The sequence below is a fragment of the Eschrichtius robustus genome, chromosome X (assembly GCF_028021215.1).
Source record: "Eschrichtius robustus isolate mEscRob2 chromosome X, mEscRob2.pri, whole genome shotgun sequence".
In the NCBI taxonomy this organism is placed as follows: domain Eukaryota; kingdom Metazoa; phylum Chordata; class Mammalia; order Artiodactyla; family Eschrichtiidae; genus Eschrichtius; species Eschrichtius robustus.
In genome coordinates this window covers 67,338,769-67,361,630 of record NC_090845.1, presented here as the reverse complement: position 1 = coordinate 67,361,630, position 22,862 = coordinate 67,338,769, and the positions used below count along the sequence as shown (strand labels likewise).

The 22,862-nt window shown below is 37.3% G+C and overlaps 1 protein-coding gene across 8 annotated transcripts in view; it reads left to right on the top strand.

Moving 5' to 3' along the window:
- Positions 1-22,862, top strand: part of ATRX (ATRX chromatin remodeler) — a 254,434-nt gene that overhangs the window by 187,636 nt on the left and 43,936 nt on the right. For all 8 annotated transcript variants that reach the window (XM_068534190.1, XM_068534186.1, XM_068534185.1 and 5 more), the window contains one exon: positions 9,994-10,102. In XM_068534190.1, the coding sequence (XP_068390291.1) occupies positions 9,994-10,102 (109 nt within the window). The remainder of the gene's footprint in view (positions 1-9,993; positions 10,103-22,862) is intronic.

Sequence of the window (22,862 nt, the reverse complement as noted above, 5' to 3'; positions counted from 1 at the left end):
TTTGTTTTAGTCCAAATTCTCAAAGAAATAGATTTTTTTTATTGAAGTATAGTTGATTTATAATATTATATTAGTTTCAGGTGTACAGCATAGTGATTCAGTATTTTTGCAGATTATACTTCATTAAAAGTTTTATAAAATAATGGCTATAATTCCCTGTGCTATACAATACCCTTGTTGCTAATTTATTTTATACATAGTAGTTGGTATCTTTTAATCCCTTATGCCTCCTCTCTTGCTTCTCCCCACTGGTAACCACTAGTTTGTTTTCTATATCTCTGAGTCTGTTTCTGTTTTGCAGTATACCTTTGTATGTGTTATTTTTTATATTCTACATATAAGTGATATTATACAGTATCTGTCTTTCTCTCTCTGAATTATTTCACTAAGCATAATATTCCCTAGGTCCATCCATGTTGCTGAAAATGGCAGAGTTTCATTCTTTTTCTTATGGCTGAGTAATATTCCTGTGTGTGTGTGTGTACCACATCTTCTTTATCCATTTGTCCATTGATGGACACTTGGGTTGCTTCCATATCTTGACTACTGCTGTGTACATGTATGTGTGTACATGTATGTGTTTGAATTAGTGTTTTCAGGTTTTCTGATACATACCCAAGAGTGGAATCGCTGGATGATATGGTGGTTCTATTTTTAGTTTTTTGAGGAACCTCCATACTGTTTTCCATAGTGGCTGCACCAGTTTACATTCCCACCAACAGTATACAAAGGGTTTCCTTTTCTTCACATCCTCACCAACATTTGTTATTTGTAGATTTTTTGATGATAGCCATTCTGGCAGGTGAGAGGTGATATCTCATTGTGAGTTTGATATGCATTTCTCTAATAATTAGCTATGTTGAACATCTTTCCATGTCCCTGTCAGCCATCTGTATGTCCTCTTTGGAAAAATGTCTGTTCAGGTCTTCCATCCATTTTTTGATACTGTTGTTTGTTTGTTGATATTTAGTTGTATGAACTGTGTGTATATTTTGGATACTAACTCCTTCTTGTTCATATTGTTTGCAAATATTTTCTCCCATTCTGTGGGTTTTCTTTTTGTTTTGTCAATGGTTTCCTTTGCTGTGCAAAAGCTTTTAAGTTTAATTAAGTCCAATTTGTTTATTTTTGCTTTTATTTATTTTGCCTTAGGAGATAGATCCAAGAAAATATTTTTACACTTTATGTCAAAGAGTGTTCTGCCTGTGTTCTCTTCTAGGAGTTGTATGGTTTCAAGTCTTACATTTAGGTCTTTAATCCATGTAAAGCTGATTTTTTATACAGTGTGAGAAAATGTTCTAATCTCATTGTACATGTAGCTGTCCAGTTTTCCCAGCCCCACTTATGAAAGAGACTGTCTTTTCTCCGTATATATTCTTGCCTCCCTTGTTGTAGATTAATTTACCACAGGTATGTGGGTTTATTTCTGGGCTCTCTATTCTGTTCCATTGATCTATGCATCTGTTTTTCTGCCAGTACCACACTGTTTTGATTACTGTGTAGCTTTGTAGTATAGTCTGAAGTCTGAAAGGGTGATACCTCCAGTTTTGTTCTTTTTTTTCTCAGGATTGCTTTGGCAATTTGGGGTCTTGTGGTTCCATATAAATTTTAGGGATTATCTATTCTAGTTCTGTGAAAAATGTCCTGAGTATTTTGATGGGGATTGCATTAAGTCTGTACATTGCTTTGGGTAGTATGGCCATTGGATCGGAAGAATTAACATTACTAAAATGACCATACTACCAAAAAGCATTTTTTAAACTAACGCACTGAATTTAACTAAAAAGTTTGCTGAAAGACATAAATCTCAGTGTTGTCAACTTGTTTTATATTAAGACTCTAGGGTGTGATGATATGAATTTTGCTTGGAGTGGAAGTAGTAGTATTATGTTTGCAGTTAAAGAATTAGAATGGAAATTATGTATGATAAAATATAAAAGTGTCATAAGTACTTTATCCGTTGGTATTTTAGTATGAATGTCAGGCTTGGGTAAAATTTTACCTCAGTGTGCAAATGTCGACATGTCTGATCAGTGTTTAACTTATAAAATCACAGTTCTTTACTTGTACATACATGCTCACAAATATGTAATTGTCATTAAATAGGAACATATGCTGATATTTGTGGCTAAATCATAGAATATTTTTGGCACATAAATAGGCATTCTGTAAATATTTGTTCAGTGAATGAATAAACGTGTTCTATGTCTCTGGTTTTTATCTGTTTAGTATCAACTTGTTGATAACAAGGTGGGAAACCTGGTCATTTATAGATTTAATTAAAAAGAAGCTTCATGAGCATAATACAGCTTAATCATATTCTTTTGAAAGTTTTATAGGATTCTAATCAAGGAAATCTTTTCAGACATTTACATGTAGATGAAATACTTTTGAAAAGTACCTTTGCTATTCAGTATCTGTTGGAAGGAAATCTGTAGTGAATTTATTTGTAATACAATGAATTATCCCTTGATTAAAAAAATTTGTCTTGCTATGCAAATTGAATATATATGACCAGCTTTTTTTTTAAAATTTTTTAAAAATTTTTGGCTGTGTTGGGTCTTTGTTGCTGTGCGCGGGCTTTCTCTAGTTGCAGTGAGCGGGGGCTACTCTTTGTTGCGGTGCACAGGCTTCTCATTGCGGTGGCTTCTCTTGTTGCAGAGCATGGGCTCTAGGCACCCGGGCTTCAGGAGTTGTGGCTTATGGGCTCTGGAGTGCAGGCTCAGTAGTTGTGGTGCACGGGCTTAGTTTCTCCGCGGCATGTGGGATCTTCCCGGACCAGGGCTCAAATCCGTGTCCCCTGCATTGGCAGGTGGATTCTTTTTAAACATCTTTATTGAAGTATAATTGCCTTACAATGGTGTGTTAGCTTCTGCTTTATAACAAAGTGAATCAGTTATACATATACAATATGTTCCCATTTCTCTTCCCTCTTGCATCTCCCTCCCTCCCACCCTCCCCATCCCACCCCTCTAGGTGGTCACAAAGCACCGAGCTGATCTCCCTGTGCTATGCGGCTGCTTCCCACTAGTTATCTATTTTACATTTGGTAGTGTATATATGTCCATGACACTCTCTTACCCTGTCACATCTCACCCCACCCCCTCCCCATATCCTCAAGTCCATTCTCTAGTAGGTCTGTGTCTTTATTCCCGTCTTGCCACTAGGTTCTTCATGGCCTTTTTTTTTTTTTTCCCTTAGATTCCGTATATATGTGTTAGCATACTGTATTTGTTTTTCTCTTTCTGACTTACTTCACTCTGTATGACAGACTCTAACTCCATCCACCTCATTACAAATACCTCCATTTCATTTCTTTTTATGGCTGAGTAATATTCCATTGTATATATGTGCCACATCTTCTTTATCCATTCATCTGTCGATGGACATTTAGGTTGCTTCCATGTCCTGGCTATTGTAAATAGAGCTGCAATGAACATTTTGGTACATGACTCTTTTTGAACTATGGTTTTCTCAGGGTATATGCCCAGTATTGGGATTGCTGGGTCGTATGGTAGTTCTATTTGTAGTTTTTTCAGGAACCTCCATACTGTTCTCCATAGTGGCTGTATCAATTTACATTCCCACCAACAGTGCAAGAGGGTTCCCTTTCCTCCACACCCTCTCCAGCATTTATTGTTTCTAGATTTTTTGATGATGGCCATTCTGACCGGTGTGAGATGATATCTCATTGTAGTTTTGATTTGCATTTCTCTAATGATTAATGATGTTGAGCATTCTTTCATGTGTCTGTAGGCCATCTGTATATCTTCTTTGGAGAAATGTCTATTTAGGTCTTCTGCCCATTTTTGGATTGGGTTGTTGGTTTTTTTGTTATTGAGCTGCATGAGCTGCTTGTAAATCTTGGAGATAAATCCTTTGTCAGTTGCTTCATTTGCAAATATTTTCTCCCATTCTCATGGTTGTCTTTTGGTCTTGTTTATGGTTTCCTTTGCTGTGCAAAAGCTTTTAAGTTTCATTAGGTCCCATTTGTTTATTTGTGTTCTTATTTCCATTTCTCTGGGAGCTGGGTCAAAAAGAATCTTGCTGTGCTGTATGTCATAGAGTGTTCTGCCTATGTTTTCCTCTAAGAGTTTGATAGTGTCTGGCCTTACACTTAGGTCTTTAATCCATTTTGAGTTTATTTTTGTGCATGGTGTCAGGGAGTGTTCTAATTTCATACTTTTACATGTACCTGTCCAATTTTCCCAGCACCACTTATTGAAGAGGCTGTCTTTTCTCCACTGTATATGCTTGCCTCCTTTATCAAAGATAAGGTGACCATATGTGTGTGGGTTTATCTCTGGGCTTTCTATCCTGTTCCATTGATCTATATTTCTGTTTTTGTGCCAGTACCAAACTGTCTTGATTACTGAAGCTTTGTAATATAGTCTGAGGTCAGGAAGCCTGATTCCCCCAGCTCCATTTTTCGTTCTCAAGATTGCTTTGGCTATTCGGGGTCTTTTGTGTTTCCATACAAATTGTGAAATTTTTTGTTCTAGTTCTGTGAAAAATGCCAGTGGTAGTTTGATAGGGATTGCACTGAATCTGTAGATTGCTTTGGGTAGTAGAGTCATTTTCACAATGTTGATTCTTCCAATCCAGGAACATGGTATATCTCTCCATCTATTTGTATCATCTTTAATTTCTTTCATCAGTGTCTTATAATTTTCTGCATACAGGTCTTTTGTCTCCTTAGGTAGGTTTATTCCTAGATATTTTACTCTTTTTGTTGCAATGGTAAATGGGAGTGTTTTCTTAATTTCACTTTCAGATTTTTCGTCATTAGTGTATAGAAATGCAAGAGATTTCTGTGCATTAATTTTGTATCCTGCTACTTTACCAAATTCATTGATTAGCTCTAGGAGTTTTCTGGTAGCATCTTTAGGATTCTCTATGTATAGTATCATGTCATCTGCAAATAGTGACAGCTTTACTTCTTCTTTTCCGATTTGGATTCCTTTTATTTCTTTGTCTTCTCTGATTGCTGTGGCTAACACTTCCAAAACTATGTTGAATAATAGTGGTGAGAGTGGGCAACCTTGTCTTGTTCCTGATCTTAGTGGAAATGGTTTCAGTTTTTCACCATTGAGGACAATGTTGGCTGTGGGTTTGTCATATATGGCCTTTATTATGTTGAGGAAAGTTCCCTCTATGCCTACTTTCAGCAGGGCTTTTATCATAAATGGGTGTTGAATTTTGTCGAAAGCTTTCTCTGCATCTATTGAGATGATCATATGGTTTTTCTCCTTCAATTTGTTAATATGGTGTATCACATTGATTGATTTGCGTATATTGAAGAATCCTTGCATTCCTGGGATAAACCCCACTTGATCATGGTGTATGATCCTTTTAATGTGCTGTTGGATTCTGTTTGCTAGTATTTTGTTGAGGATTTTTGCATCTATGTTCATCAGTGATATTGGCCTGTAGTTTTCTTTCTTTGTGACATCTTGGTCTGGTTTTGGTATCAGGGTGATGGTGGCCTCGTAGAATGAGTTTGGGAGTGTTCCTCCCTCTGCAATATTTTGGAAGAGTTTGAGAAGGATAGGTGTTAGCTCGTCTCTAAATGTTTGATAGAATTCACCTGTGAAGCCATCTGGTCCTGGGCTTTTGTTTGTTGGAAGGTTTTTAATCACAGTTTCAATTTCAGTGCTTGTGATTGGTCTGTTCATATTTTCTATTTCTTCCTGGTTCAGTCTCGGCAGTTTGTGCATTTCTAAGAATCTGTCCATTTCTTCCAGGTTGTCCATTTTATTGGCATAGAGTTGCTTGTAGTAATCTCTCATGATCTTTTGTATTTCTGCAGTGTCAGTGGTTACTTCTCCTTTTTCATTTCTAATTCTATTGATCTGAGTCTTCTCCCTTTTTCTCTTGATGAGTCTGGCTAATGGTTTATCAATTTTGTTTATCTTCTCAAAGAACCAGCTTTTAGTTTCATTGATTTTTGCTATTGTTTCCTTCATTTCTTTTTCATTTATTTCTGACCTGATCTTTATAATTTCTTTCCTTCTGCTGGCTTTGGGGTTTTTTTGTTCTTCTTTCTCTAATTGCTTCAGGTGCAAGGTTAGGTTGTTTATTCGAGCTGTTTCCTGTTTCTTGAGGTAGGCTTGTATTGCTATAAACTTCCCTCTTAGCACTGCTTTTGCTGCGTCCCATAGGTTTTGGGTCGTCGTATCTCCATTGTCATTTGTTTCTAGGTATTTTTTGATTTCCCCTTTGATTTCTTCAGTAATCACTTCGTTATTAAGTAGTGTATTGTGTAGCCTCCATGTGTTTGTATTTTTTACAGATCTTTTCCTGTAATTGATATCTAGTCTCATAGCGTTGTGGTCGGAAAAGATACTTGATACGATTTCAATTTTCTTAAATTTACCAAGGCTTGATTTGTGACCCAAGATATGATCTATCCTGGAGAATGTTCCATGAGCACTTGAGAAAAAGGTGTATTCTGTTGTTTTTGGGGAGAATGTCCTATAAATATCAATTAAGTCCATCTTGTTTAATGTATCATTTAAAGCTTGTGTTTCCTTATTTATTTTCATTTTGGATGATCTGTCCATTGGTGAAAGTGGGGTGTTAAAGTCCCCTACTATGATTGTGTTGCTGTCGATTTCCCCTTTTATGGCTGTTAGTATTTGCCTTATGTATTGAGGTGCTCCTATGTTGGGTGCATAAATATTTACAATTGTTATAGCTTCCTCTTGGATCGATCCCTTGATCATTATATAGTGTCCTTCTTTGTCTCTTGTAATAGTCTTTATTTTAAAGTCTATTTTGTCTGATATGAGAATTGCTACTCCAGCTTTCTTTTGATTTCCATTTGCATGGAATATCTTTTTCCATCCCCTCACTTTCAGTCTGTATGTGTCTCTAGGTCTGAAGTGGGTCTCTTGTAGACAGCATATATATGGGTCTTGTTTTTGTGTCCATTCAGCCAGCCTGTGTCTTTTGGTGGGAGCATTTAATCCATTTACATTCAAGGTAATTATCGATATGTATGTTCCTATTCCCATTTTCTTAAATGTTTTGGGTTTGTTATTGTAGGTGTTTTCCTTGTCTTGTGTTTCTTGCCTAGAGAAGTTCCTTTAGCATTTGTTGTAAAGCTGGTTTGGTGGTGCTGAACTCTCTCAGCTTTTGCTTGTCTGTAAAGGTTTTAATTTCTCCATCGAATCTGAATGAGATCCTTGCTGGGTAGAGTAATCTTGGTTGTAGGTTTTTCTCCTTCATCACTTTAAGTATATCCTGCCACTCCCTTCTGGCTTGCAGAGTTTCTGCTGAAAGATCAGATATTAACCTTATGGGGATTCCCTTGTGTGTTATTTGTTTTTTTTCCCTTGCTGCCTTTAATATGTTTTCTTTATATTTAATTTTTGACAGTTTGATTAATATGTGTCTTGGCGTGTTTCTCCTTGGGTTTATCCTGTATGGGACTCTCTGTGCTTCCAGGACTTGATTAACTATTTCCTTTCCCATATTAGGGAAGTTTTCAACTATAATCTCTTCAAATATTTTCTCAGTCCCTTTCTTTTTCTCTTCTTCTTCTGGGACCCCTATAATTCGAATGTTGGTGCGTTTAATGTTGTCCCAGAGGTCTCTGAGACTGTCCTCAGTTCTTTTCATTCTTTTTTCTTTATCCTGCTCTGTAGTAGTTATTTCCACCATTTTATCTTCCAGGTCACTTATCCTTTCTTCTGCCTCAGTTATTCTGCTATTGATCCCATCTAGAGTATTTTTAATTTCATTTATTGTGTTTTTCATCATTGCTTGGTTCCTCTTTAGTTCTTCTACGTCCTTGTTAAATGTTTCTTGCATTTTGTCTATTCTATTTCCAAGATTTTGCATCATCCTTACTATCATTATTCTGAATTCTTTTTCAGGTAGACTACCTATTTCCTCTTCATTTGTTAAGTCTGGTGTGTTTTGACCCTGCTCCTTCATCTGCTGTGTGTTTTTCTGTCGTCTCATTTTGCTTATCTTACTGTGTTTGGGGGTCTCCTTTTCACAGACTGCAGGTTTGTAGTTCCCGTTGTTTTTGGTATCTGTCCCCAGTGGCTAAGGTTGGATCAGTGGGTTGTGTAGGCTTCCTGGTGTAGGGAACTAGTGCCTGAGCTCTGGTGGATGAGGCTGGATCTTGTCGTTCTGGTGGGCACATCCACGTCTGGTGGTGTATTTTGGGGTGTCTGTGGCCTTATTATGATTTTAGGCAGCCTCTCTGCTAATGGATGGGGCTGTGTTCCTGTCTTGCTAGTTGTTTGGCATAGGGTGTCCAGCACTGTAGCTTGCTGGTCGTTGAGTGAAGCTGGGTCTTGATGTTGAGATGGAGATCTCTGAGAGATTTTTGCCCTTTGGTATTACGTGGAGCTGGGAGGTCTCTTGTGGACCAGTGTCCTGAAGTTGGCTCTCCCACCTCAGAGGCACGGCCCTGATGCCTGGCTGGAGCACCAAGAGCCTTTCGTCCACACGGCTCAGAGTAAAAGGGAGAAAAAAATAGAAAGAAAGAAAGAAAGAAAGAGGCTATAATATAGTGAAGTAAAATAAAGCTATTGTAAAGCAAAGCTATACAGACAAAATCTCACCCAGAAGCATATACATATACACTCACAAAAAAAAAGGAACAGGGGAAAAATTAATATATCCTGCTCCCAAAGTCCACCTCCTGAATTTGGGATGATTCGTTGTCTATTCAGGTATTCAACGGATGCAGGCACATCAAGTTGTTTGTGGAGTTTTAATCCGCTGCTTCTGAGGCTGCTGGGAGAGATTTCCCCTTCTCTTCCCTGTTCACACCGCTCCTGGGGTTCAGCTTTGGATTTGGACCCGCCTCTGCGTGTAGGTCCCCTGAGGGCGTCTATTCCCCGCCCAGACAGAACGGGGTTAAAGGAGCAGCTGCTTTGGGGGCGCTGGCTCACTCAGGCCGCGGGGAGGGAGGGGTACGGAGGAGGCGGGGCGAGCCTGCGGCAGCAGAGGCCGGCGTGACGTTGCACCAGCCTGAGGTGCGCAGTGCGTTCTCCCGGAGAATTTGTCCGGGGATCACGGGTCCCTGGCAGTGGCGGGCTGCACCGGCTCCCGGGAGGGGCGGTGTGGAGAGTGACCTGTGCTCACACACAGGCTTTTTGGAGGCGGCAGCAGCAGCCCCAGCGTCTCACGCCCGTCTCTGGGGTGCGCGCTGATCGCCGCGGCTCACGCCCTTCTCTGGAGTTCGTTTAGGCGGCGCTCTGAATCCCCTCTCCTTGCGCGTAGTGAAACAGAGGCAAGAAGAAGTCTCTTGCCTCTTCGGCAGCTGCAGACTTTTTCCCGGTCTCCCTCCCAGCCAGCTGTGGTGCGCTAACCCCTTCAGGCTGTGTTCACGCCGCCAGCCCCAGTCCTCTCCCTGCGATCCGACCGAAGCCCGAGCCTCAGCTCCCAGCCCCGCCTGCCCCGGCGGGGGAGCAGACAAGCCTCTAGGGCTGGTGAGTGCTGGTCGGCACCGCTCCTCCGTGCGGGAACCTCTCCGCTTTGCCCTCCGCACCCCTGTGGCTGCGCTCTCCTCCGTGGCTCCGAAGCTTCCCCCCTCTGCCACCCGCAGTCTCTGCCCGCGAAGGGGCTTCCTAGTGCGTGGAAATCTTTCCTCCTTCACGGCTCCCTCCCACTGGTGCAGGTCCCATCCCTATTCTTTTGTCTCTGTTATTTCTTTTTTCTTTTGCCCTACCCAAATACGTGGGGAGTTTCTTGCCTTTTTGGAGGTCGGACGTTTTCTGCCAGCGTTCAGTGGGTGTTCTGTAGGAGCAGTTCCACGTGTAGATGTATTTCTACTGTATCTGTGGGAAGGAAGGTGATTTCCGCGTCTTACTCTTCTGCCATCTTCTCTCCTCCCCCGGCAGGTGGATTCTTAAACACTGTGCCACCAGGGAAGGCCTGTGACCAGCTTTTAAATGGCAAGCAAGGAAGAAAATCTTTTAGTACTAGGATAACAATATATGTCTCTTTTTTCTTTTCTTGTTGAATTTTCAGGTGAAGGGAAGTGGCTCCGAAACATAGACTATTACCGTTTAGATGGTTCTACAACTGCTCAATCAAGGAAAAAATGGGCTGAAGAATTTAATGATGAAACTAATGTGAGGTAGGAAGCATTTCTGAATGTATAGATAGTTTTTAAAAAATCATTTTAAATCTACATATAGTAAAATTTACTTTTTAGTGTCTACTACTATAATTTTTGACAAATGCAAGATGTAGTCAAGATATAAAATGGTTTCATCACCCCTTAGGAAATTCACTTATGGAATCATACAATTTGTAGCCTTTTCAGTCTCACTTTTTTCACATGGCAAAATGCATTTGAGATTCATCCACATTGTTGCATATGTCAATAGTTTGCTCCTTTTTACTGTTGAGTAGTATTCCATTGTATGGATGTGTCCATTGTATGGATGTATGGTTTATTTTCATTATATGGACGTATTTGTTGTGTGAATGAGTAGTTTGTTTAACCATTTCTATTTGAGAGACATTGGAATTGTTTCCAGGTTTTGAAATTAAAATTGAAGCTGCTTTAAACATTCATGTATAAGTTTTGTGTGACCATAGATATTTATCCAAGTGAAATGAAAATCCAGGAGTGCAACTGCTGGGTTATATGGTAAATTTATGTTTACCTTTGTAGGAAACTGCCAAACTGTTTTCCAAAGTGGTTGTACAATTTTGCATTCCCACCAGCAATGTATGAGGGTTCCAGTTGTTCTGTGTCCTTGGTATTATCATATTTAAAAATAAAAAAATTTACCCATTCTAATAGGTATGTAATGGAATCTCATGTGATTTTAATTTGCATTTCCCTAATGTTAGTTGATGTCAAGCATCATTTTATGTGCTTATTGGCCATTTTTATATCATCTTTGGTGATACATCTGTTAGAGTGTCTTAAGGTTAACAAGGTAGTCTTGATGTCTTTACTTATTGTAAGAATTTGAATAATATACTTTAAACAACTGCAGGTAGAGGTTGTGTTATATAGGTGATGTTGATGTTGCTTTTAACTATCAGCAATTACATACTTGAACTGCATTTGGAAGAGAAAAATTTTTGTGTATACATACATATAAACATTTGCTCACACACATACACGTTGAAAGCATTGCCTTTAAGAAAGTGATGAAGAGATGGGGTTAGTTTAATGAAAAGATGGCTAAGATATGACTTAATAAATGTTCTAAAGTATGAAAGGTATTATATTTTGTGTGTAAAACGTGTTTTAATGCTAACAGAGTCCTGAACTACACCTAGGGTTAAAACGGGAAATTCCAGTTAGACCATAGGAGGAGTATATTCTTATTAGGTATTTAAAATCTATAGAGTCTGGGAGAGCTTACAAAGGGATTGTTTGAGTACAGTAAAGTTACTTTAAAAATGATTATATAACTTTTTAAAGAATAAGTACATTTTTATATTTTGTTTGCCATGTTTTAAACAATTATTATTTGTGCATGAGTGTGAAGAAGTAATTTTATTGAGTTATCCTAGTCTAATTTGTCAAATTTAATCTAAACGTTTGACTTGCTCAGTTTCCCAAATTTGTAAATATCATAATAGCATATGATTTGTCCCATAATAGTCATATTTGGTAACTAGTAGGGAACAACAATGAAATGTGCATGTTGAGCTGTCAGCTTGGCTTTTTCACTAACAAATTAAGCCTCCTAAACATATGCCAGAAAGTGTCTCTGATTCAGATTCACCATGCATATATATATACACACACACACACACATCACACACACACACACACACACACACACACAAACTCCATGGATTTGAGGGGTTACTCTTGAGTAGCTAAATCTGTAAACTTGTCTAGATTAAATTCACAAATGTGAGAGATTATGTCTGTTTTTCTACCTATCTTCTGTTTTCTCATGACTCAGTAATGTTCAGAAATAGAATATAGATATAATTTTGTTTATTGTTAAGCAGTTAGAAAGACACATTAAAATAAGTTTTAAGATAGTGACCTAATGTTGGCTAATGTGGCGAGGAAGCAATTTTAACAGTCTCAGGGCCCTTTTTTTTTTACTTTATTTTATTTATATTTATTTATATGTTTATTTATTTATTTTATTTAGAGTCAAAGGAACTTACAAAGACAGTCTAGAGAGGTACTGTGACCCTTTCACCTAATTTCTCCTAATGGTTACATCTTACCTATGATATCAAAACCAAGAAATTGACACTGTTTCAACGTGTGTGTATATCTGTGTTTTTTTTAATCGCATATGTAGAGATTCCTGTAAGCATGACTGCAATCAAGGTACAGAAATATTCTATCACCACAGAGATTCCTCTCTTTCTGCCCTTTTATAGTCACACCCATCCTGACCACCAACGTTGCCACAATCCCTAACTCCTGGCAATAACTAATTTGTTCTCCATCTTTATAATTTTGTCATATCAAGACTGTTATATAAATTATATCATAGTATATGTGACCATTTGAGATTGGCCTTTTTCACTCAGCATAATGCCCTTTAGTTTCGTTCAAGTTGTTGTGTATATCAATAGTTCGTTCCTTTTTACTACACAGTAGTATTCCATGGATTGGATGTACCAGCTTGTATAATACAAACTGTATGTCTACTGCAGGGCATTTTGTTCATTTCCAGGTTTGGCTATTACAAATAAAGCTGCTGTGAACATTGTGTACAGGTTTTGTGTGGACCTAAGTTTTCATTTCTCTAGGATAAATGCCCAGGAGTGCGATTTCTAGTTTACACGGTAAGTGATTATTTCATTTTTTAAGAAACTACCAAACTGTTTTACAGAGTGGCTGCACCGTTTTACCTTCCCTGAATTCAGTAAAGTGTGAGAGATCAAGTTTCTCTGCATCCTCACCAACATTTGATTTTATCACTGTTTTTTATCTTGGCTGTTTTCATAGGTGTGTAGTGGTATCTCGTGATCTTAATTTGCATTTCCCTGATGGCTGGTTATTTTGAACATTTTTTTCATGTGTTTATTTATCATCTGTATATGCTCTTTGGTGAAATGTTTCTTCACGTCTTTTGCCCATTTTCTAACTGGATTGTTTGCTTTTTTATTGTTGAATGTTGAAAATCCTTTATATAATTTAGGTATGAGTAATTTGTCATATGTGGTTTGCAAATATTTTCTCCCAGTCTATGGGTTGTCTTTTCATTTCCTTCACAAGGTCTTTCACAGAGCAAAACTTTTTAATTTTGGTGAAGTCTAGTTTCTCAGTTTTTGTTTTAGTCATGCTTTTGTTGTCAAGTCTAAGAATTGTTCCCTAAGCCCTAGGTCCTGGAGATTTTCTCCTATGTTATTTTCTAAAAGGTTTATGGCTTTACATTTTAAGTATAAGGTGCATTTTAAATTAATTTTTGTATATGATGTGAGATTTAGGTTGAGTTCACTTTTCTTTTTCTTTTTTTTTTTGCCTGTGGATGTCCAATTGCTCCAGCACCATTTGTTGAAAAAGCCATCCTTTCTCTACCAAATCGCTTTTGCAATTTTGTGAAAAATCATTTGGCTATACTTCTGTGGGACTATTTTTTGGTTCTAGTCCATTGGTCCATATATCTGTCCTTCTGCCATTACCACATAGTCTTGATTATTGTAGCTATGTAATAGGCCTTAGTATCAAGTCAATATCTCCCACTTTATTCTACTTTTTCCAAGTTGTTTTAGCTAGTCTAATATCTTTGGCTTCATATATAAATTTTAGAATCCTCTTGTCTAATCTATAAAAATCTTGCAAGAATTATTAGAAATTGCATTACACCTGTCATCAATTTGGGAAGAATTGATATCTTTACTATATTGAGTCTCCCATGAACATAGTATCTCTGTTTATGTAGATCTTTGATTTTTTCAGTCACTGTTTTGTAATTTTCAGCATATAAGTCCCGTATATGTTTTGTTAGATTTACACCTAAATATTTCATTTTTTGGGAATTGTAAGTGATATTGTATTTTTAATTTTACTTTTCACATGTTCGTTGGTAGTATGTAGAAATGCAGTTGATTTTTGTGTTGATGTTTTACCTGTGATCTTGCTGAACTCACTTATTTGTTCTAGGAGTTTGTTTTATAGATTCCTTGAGATTTTCTACTAGACCATTATGTCATCTGCAAGTAAGGATAGTTTTATTTCTTCCTTTCCGATCTGAATGTAGTTTGTTTCCTTTTCTTGTCTTGTTGCACTGGCTAGAACTTCAGTAACATGTTGAATAGCAGTGATGAGAGTGGACATCCTTGCCTTCTTGATCTTAAGAGAAGAGCATTCAGTGTTGATAACTGTGATATATCTGTAGATTTTTTGTAGATACTCTTTATTAAGTTCAAGTTCCCTGCTATTCATCTCTATTCCTAGTTTGCTAAGAGTTTTTACTATGAATGGGTGTATAATTTTGTCACATGCTTTTTCTTTCTCACTTAATATGATAAATATTTTTTTTTCTTTAGCCTGTTAACATGGTATATTACATAGCTTGATTTTCAAGCTGAACAGCCTTGCATCCCTGGAATAAAACCCATTTGGCCATGATGTATAATTCTTTTTATATAGCGCTGGCTTCTATTTGCTAATATTTTGTTGGGGAATATTTATGAGATATTGGTCTGTATCCGGTTGTTTTTATACTGTCTTTGTCTAATTTTGGTATCAGGATGGTATTGGCCTCATAAAATGTGTTGAGAAGTGTTCCCCCTTCTGTTTTCTAAAAGAGATGTGTAGAATTTGTGTTAATTAATCTTAAATTTTTGGTAGAATTTGCCAGTGAAACTTTCTGGCCTTGGAAATTTCTTTTTGTGAGTTTTTAAATCATTAATTCAATTTCCTTAATTGTTATAAGACTATTCAAATTATTTCACATTGAATGAGTTGTGGTAGTTTGTGCTTTTTGAGGAATTGGTTCATTTCAAATTTACGTATAGAACTGTTCATAGCATTCCCTTATTATCCTTTTGATGTCTTTAGGATCTATAGTGATAGCTTCTGTTTCATTCATGGTATTGGTAATTGTGTATTCTCTTGTTTTTGTCAGTCTTGCTAGAGGCTAATCAATTTTATTGATCTTTTCAAAGAACCAGCTTTTTATTTAATTGATTTTCTCTATTTTTTCTTTCTGTTTTCAGTTTCATCTTGTTTTGACTTAATTTGCTCATCGTTTTCTACTTCCTTGAGGTGGAACCTTAAATTACTCATTTAAGACTTTTCCTCTTTTCTAATATAAGCATTTAGTGCTGTAAATTTCCCTTTCAGCACTGCTTTAGCTGTCATACAAATTTTGATGTGTTTTATTTTCATTTCCATTCAGTTCAGTGTATTTTTTCTTTTGAGACTTCCATTTTGAGTCATAGCTAGAAGTATCTTGTTTAATTTCCAAGCATTTGGAGATTTCTATTATTTTTCTGTTATTGATTTCTAGTTTGATTCAGTTCTGTTCAGAGAATATACTCTGTATGATTTCACTTTTTAACTTTGTTGTGTTTTGTTTAATGGATCAAGATATAGAACATCTTGGTATATCATACATGGGCCCTTGAAAAGAATGTATTTTTTGCAATTGTTGACCAGAGTTTCCTATAAATGTTGATCAGATCCTGTTATTTAATGGGATTGTTGTATTCTTCTTTATGTCTAGTTGGTTACTGATTTTTGAGAGAGGAGGTTTGAAACCTCCAACTATAATTGTGGATTTGTCTGTTTCTCAAGGTTTTTACTTCTCATATTTTCAGCTCTGTTGTTTCCTGTATACACATTTATGTCCCTCACTATTACTTGTAATTTTCTTTGGTCTGAAACATACTTTATTTCATGCTAATATAGCCACTCCTGCTTTATTTTGTTATTTTTTATTTTTTTAAACATCTTTATTGAAGTATAATTGCCTTACAATGGTGTGTTAGCTTCTGCTTCATAACCAAGTGAATCAGTTATACATATACAGTATGTTCCCATATCTCTTCCCTCCCTCCCACCCTCCCCATCCCACCCCTCTAGGTGGTCACAAAGCACCGAGCTGATCTCCCTGTGCTATGCGGCTGCTTCCCACTAGCTATCTATTTTACATTTGGTAGTGTATATATGTCCATGACACTCTCTCACCCTGTCACATCTCACCCCACCCCCTCCCCATATCCTCAAGTCCATTCTCTAGTAGGTCTGTGTCTTTATTCCCGTCTTGCCACTAGGTTCTTCATGGCCTTTTTTTTTTTTTCCTTAGATTCCGTATATATGTGTTAGCATACTGTATTTGTTTTTCTCTTTCTGACTTACTTCACTCTGTATGACAGACTCTAACTCCATCCACCTCATTACAAATACCTCCATTTCATTTCTTTTTATGGCTGAGTAATATTCCATTGTATATATGTGCCACATCTTCTTTATCCATTCATCTGTCGATGGACATTTAGGTTGCTTCCATGTCCTGGCTATTGTAAATAGAGCTGCAATGAACATTTTGGTACATGACTCTTTTTGAACTATGGTTTACTCAGGGTATATGCCCAGTAGTGGGATTGCTGGGTCGTATGGTAGTTCTATTTTTAGTTTTTTAAGGAACCTCCATACTGTTCTCCATAGTGGCTGTATCAATTTACATTCCCACCAACAGTGCAAGAGTGTTCCCTTTTCTCCACACCCTCTCCAGCATTTATTGTTTCTAGATTTTTTGATGATGGCCATTCTGACCGGTGTGAGATGATATCTCATTGTAGTTTTGATTTGCATTTCTCTAATGATTAATGATGTTGAGCATTCTTTCGTGTGTCTGTTGGCAATCTGTACATCTTCTTTGGAGAAATGTCTATTTAGGTCTTCTGCCCATTTTTGGATTGGGTTGTTGGTTTTTTTGTTATTGAGCTGCATGAGCTGCTTGTAAATCTTGGAGATTAATCCTTTGTCAGTTGCTTCATTTGCAAATATTTTCTCCCATTCTCATGGTTGTCTTTTGGTCTTGTTTATGGTTTCCTTTGCTGTGCAAAAGCTTTTAAGTTTCATTAGGTCCCATTTGTTTATTTGTGTTCTTATTTCCATTTCTCTGGGACCTGGCTGAAAAAGAATCTTGCTGTGATTTATGTCATAGAGTGTTCTGCCTATGTTTTCCTCTAAGAGTTTGATAGTGTCTGGCCTTACACTTAGGTCTTTAATCCATTTTGAGTTTATTTTTGTGCATGGTGTCAGGGAGTGTTCTAATTTCATACTTTTACATGTACCTGTCCAATTTTCCCAGCACCACTTATTGAAGAGGCTGTCTTTTCTCCACTGTATATTCTTGCCTCTTTTATCAAAGATAAGGTGACCATATGTGCGTGGGTTTATCTCTGGGCTTTCTATCCTGTTCCATTGATCTATGTTTCTGTTTTTGTGCCAGTACCATATTGTCTTGATTACTGTAGCTTTGTAGTGTAGTCTGAAGTCAGGGAGCCTGATTCCTCCAGCTCCGTTTTTCTTTCTCAAGATTGCTTTGGCTATTCAGGGTCTTTTCTGTTTCCATACAAATTGTGAAATTTTTTGTTCTAGTTCTGTGAAAAATGCCAGTGGTAGTTTGATAGGGATTGCATTGAATCTGTAGATTGCTTTGGGTAGTAGAGTCATTTTCACAATGTTGATTCTTCCAATCCAAGAACATGGTATATCTCTCCATCTATTTCTATCATCTTTAATTTCTTTCATCAGTGTCTTATAATTTTCTGCATACAGGTCTTTTGTCTCCTTAGCTAGGTTTATTCCTAGATATTTTATTCTTTTTGTTGCAATGGTAAACGGGAGTGTTTTCTTAATTTCACTTTCAGATTTTTCGTCATTAGTGTATAGAAATGCAAGAGATTTCTGTGCATTAATTTTGTATCCTGCTACTTTACCAAATTCATTGATTAGCTCTAGGAGTTTTCTGGTAGCATCTTTAGGATTCTCTATGTATAGTATCATGTCATCTGCAAATAGTGACAGCTTTACTTCTTCTTTTCCAATTTGGATTCCTTTTATTTCTTTGTCTTCTCTGATTGCTGTGGCTAACACTTCCAAAACTATGTTGAATAATAGTGGTGAGAGTGGGCAACCTTGTCTTGTTCCTGATCTTAGTGGAAATGGTTTCAGTTTCTCACCATTGAGGACAATGTTGGCTGTGGGTTTGTCATATATGACCTTTATTATGTTGAGGAAAGTTCCCTCTATGCCTGCTTTCGCCTGCTTTATTTTGATTGATGTTTACTTGTTATATCTTTTTTCATCCTTTTACTTTCAACCTACCTATTTTGTTATATTTGAAGTGAGTTTCTTGTAGACAGCGTATGGTTGCGTTATTTTTTTTTTACCCATTCTGTTAATCTCTTTCTTTTAAATGGTGCATATAGACCATTTACAATTTTTTTTTTTACTGAGGTATAATTGGCATATAACATTTTATTAGTTTCAGGTGTACAACCATGTACATTTAATACAGAGCTTGAGGCTGCCATTTCAGTTTTTGTTCAGTTTGTTCTCTTTCATTCTGTTTTCTTTTGCTTCTGATTTCTTTTCCTACCCTTCCTGTGGGTTACTTTTACAATTTTTGGAATTCCATATTGATTCCTCTATAGTGTTTTTTAGTGTATCTTTGTATAACTTTTATAGTGGTTGCTCTAAGTATTATACGTACATAACTGATCATAGTCTACTGGTGTCATCATTTTACCATTTTGATTGAAGTGTAGAAATCTTTGCTTCTTTATGTCCCTTTCTCTCCCCCATTTATAATTATCTTAAATGTTTTCTTTACATAAATAGATTACCACATTAAGAACCATAATAATTTTTTCTTCAACCATCAAATATAATTTAGAAAACTTAAGAGAAGGAAAATCTATTTTATTTACTCATAATTTTTGTTCTTTTCATTTTTGTTTCCTCCTTCCTAATGTTTCATATTTCTTTTATAATTTCCTTTTTTTTTTAAAGAAGAGAACTTCCTTTAGCCATTCTTTTAGGGCAGATCTACTGGCAACAAATTTTCTGAGTACCCTCATTTGAGAATTTATTGATTTTTCCCATCATTTTTGAAGAATATCTTAACTGGGTATAGAATTCTGAGTTGGCAGTTCTCTTCTTTTAGCACATGAAAAATGTTGTGCCACTTCCTCCTAGCCTCCATGATTTCTTAAATTTGGCTATTTTTACAAGTTTGGCTTTTTTAGATTCTACATGTAAGTGATACCATAAAATCCTTGTCTTTGTCTCACTTATCTCACTTAGCATAATGTACTCAAGGTTTATCTGTGTTGTCACATATGGCAAGATATCCTTCTTGGCTGAATAATATTCCATTGTATATATATCCCACATCTTTTTTATTCATTCATCCACTGATGGGCACTTAGGTTGTTTCGATATCTTGGCTGTTGTGAATAATGCTGCAGTAAACATGACTGTGCAGATATTTCTTTGACATCCTATATTAATTTCTTTTGCATATATACCCAGAAGTGGAATTGCTGGATAATGTGGTAGTTCTATTTTTAATTTTTTGAGGAACCTCCATGTTGTTTTCCATAGTGGCTGAACCAATTAGTGATACAGACAATATTTTATTATAATCATCAAACTTGCTAAGAGGCTAGAACTTAATTATTCCAACCACTAAAAAGAAATAATTATGTAACCTCGGAATCTAGTTGTCACTACAATGCCAATCATATTACAATATATAAATGTATCAAATTAACATGTTGTATACCTTAATTTTACACAAAGTTATTATGTCAGATATATTTTAATTTTTAAAAAACCTGCTATTTTTCAAATTGGCTTTTTCTCCTGTCATTAAGGGCTTGTTTCTCTCTCACTTCTTTCAAGAGTTTTTCTTTATCTTAGTTTTTAGAAGTTTGATTATGGTGTGTCCTGGCATGGATTTCTTTTGTTTTATGTTGTTTGTGTTTCATTCAGCTTCTTAAATTTCTAGGTTTGTGTTTCTTGCTAAGTTTTGGTAATTTTCAGCTGTTATTTCTTTGAATACCTTTATAGCCCGTTCTTTTTTTCTCTTCTCCTTTTAGGACTCTGATGACAAGACTGTTAGATCTTTATTATAGTCCTATAGGTCCCAGAGTCTCTGTTATTTCTTTTTTCTTTTTATTTCTGTTATTCAGATTGGGTCATTTCTGTTCTTCTGTTTTCAAAGTTCATTGAATGTTCTCTACATTCTACTGTTGAGCCTATCTATTGAGTTTCTTGTTACTGTACTTTTCAGTTCTAAAATTTCCATTTTGTTCTTCTGTATGGGTTGTGTTATAACTCCTGATTCTCCACTAGACCTCCTTTGATACTAACCCAGTAGTGGGGGAGAGGGTTTTTCTTATAACCACTGGGTGGGGGTGGATATCCTGGTTCCCTATGTGGTCTTCTCTGACACTGCTGGGCTGCTGGGAGGACTTTGTTAACTCAAACTTACCTGACAGCACTGTCTGGCAATATGCCTTGTTACAACTACATGAGGGTAGAAGTTTGGGCTTCCCACTCAGCCTTTAATGACAGGGGTGGAGGTACACTGCATTTTTCCTGTACCATTTGACTGGAGTCAAACGGTTGTTGTTTTAAAGCTCTCTGTCTTACTAGTCTGCCCCTTGTTTGGTCCTTTGGCTAGAGAGAGCAGACTTTTCTTGGAGATTTATTTTGACAGCACCCACTGATATTTCCAGATTGCTGGGCTCTTCAGCACTCAGTCTGGGATATATGAGGCAAAAAGAAAGCCTACGGAACTCACTGCCATGTTCTGCCTTAGGTCCCAAGCCAGTATGCTTCCTTCTCCTCACTTTTCAGAAAAATCTTATGTTCACCTTATATATAATATCCACGCATTTTAGCTGTACTTATGGTGAGGAATAGGGAACAGCATGTCTATTCCATCTTTCCAGAATTGGAAGTCCAAAGATTACACTTTTAAAGAACTATATCTGTCTTAGAGTAAACATATGCATGTGCTTGTGTTGTGTATGTATGTCTAGAAGTGGGATTGCTACGTAATAGGTATGTGCGTATTCAGCTTTAGCTTATACTGCCAAAACATTTTTCCAAAATGGTTGTACCAATTTGCACTCCAGCTAGTAGAGTACCTGTTTCATTTGTTATCTGTCTTCATTATCACTTGATGATGTCTGTTTTTTTAAGCCATTGTCATAGATATGTAGCAGTAAGGCTTCGTAGTCTTAATCTGTATTTTCCTGATAAATAAATAATTCAGAGTAGTTCATAGATTTCAGTGTTGAAGCTAAAACATAAAGGTTTTAGAAGGCAACAGCATGGAGTATTTTCCTGAATTGTAGTGAGAAATTTTTCATAAACAGGGCACACAAACTGCTAACCATAAAAGGAAAGATTGATAAGGTGAGCTTCACTAAAATTAAGAACTTCTGTTCAGATTTTCGCACTACGAACTCTGGTCTGCAGCACCCAGGGCAAGGCTTCTGCACGCCACACTCTACAAGCAAGTGAAACTAGATGAAGCACAAAGGAAAAGGGAAAAAAGCTGTGTGTCTGACAGGGTCTTGGTGCTCTGGCTGGGTGTCAGGCCTGTGCCTCTGAGGTGGGAGAGCCAAGTTCAGGACACTGGACCACCAGAGACCTCCCAGCCCCACGTAATATGAATCGGTGAGAGCTTTCCGAGAGATGTCCATCTCAACTCTAAGACCCGTCTCCACTCAATGACCAGCAAGCTCCAGTGCTGGACACCCCATGCCAAATAACTAGCAAGACAGGAACACAACCCCATGCATTAGCAGAGAGGCTGCCTAAAATCATAATAAGGCCACAGACACCCCAAAACACACCACTGGACGCAGTCCTGCCCACCAGAAAGACAAGATCCAGAGTCATCCACCAGAACACAGGCACCAGTCCCCTCCACCAGGAAGCCTACACAACCCAGTGAACCAACCGTAGCCACTGGGGGCAGACAACAAAAAACAACAGGAACTATGAACCTGCAGCCTTCAAAAATGAGACCCCAAACACAGTAAGTTAAGCAAAATGAGATGACAGAGAAATATGCCACAGGTGAAGGAGCAAGGTAAAAACCCACCAGCCCAAACAAATGAAGAGGAAATAGGCAGTCTACCTGAAAAAGAATTCAGAGTAATGATAGTAAAGATGATCCAAAATCTTGGAAATAGAGTGCAGAAAATACAAGAAACGTTTAACAAGGACCTAGAAGAACTAAAGAGCAAACAAACAATGATGAACAACACAATAAATGAAATTAAAAATTCTCTAGAAGGAATCAATAGCAGAATAACTTAGGCAGAAGAACGGATAAGTGACCTGGAAGATAAAATAGTGGTAATAACTACTGGAGAGCAGAATAAAGAAAAAAAGAATGCAGCTTTGCTTGTGGTGCAGCGTTTAAGAATCCACCTGCCAATGCAGGGGACATGGGTTCGAGCCCTGGTCTGGGAAGATCCCACATGCAACGGAGCAACTAAGCCCGTGTGCCACAACTACTGAGCCTGCGCTCTAGAGCCCGCAAGGCACAACTACTGAAGCCCGCGTGCCTAGAGCCCGTGCTCCACAACAAGGGAAGCCACCTCAATGAGAAGCCCGCGCACTGCAGTGAAGACCCGATGCAGCCAAAAATAAATAAATTTTTTTAAAAAAAAGAAAAAAAGAAAAAAGAATGAAAAGAATTGAGAACAGTCTCAGAGACCTCTGGGACAACATTAAATGCACCAACATTCAAATTATAGGGGTCCCAGAAGAAGAAGAGAAAAACAAAGGGACTGAGAAAATATTTGGAGAGATTATAGTTGAAAACTTGCCTAATATGGGAAAGGAAATAGACAATCAAGTCCAGGAAGTGCAGGGAATCCCATACAGGATAAATCCAAGGAGAAACACA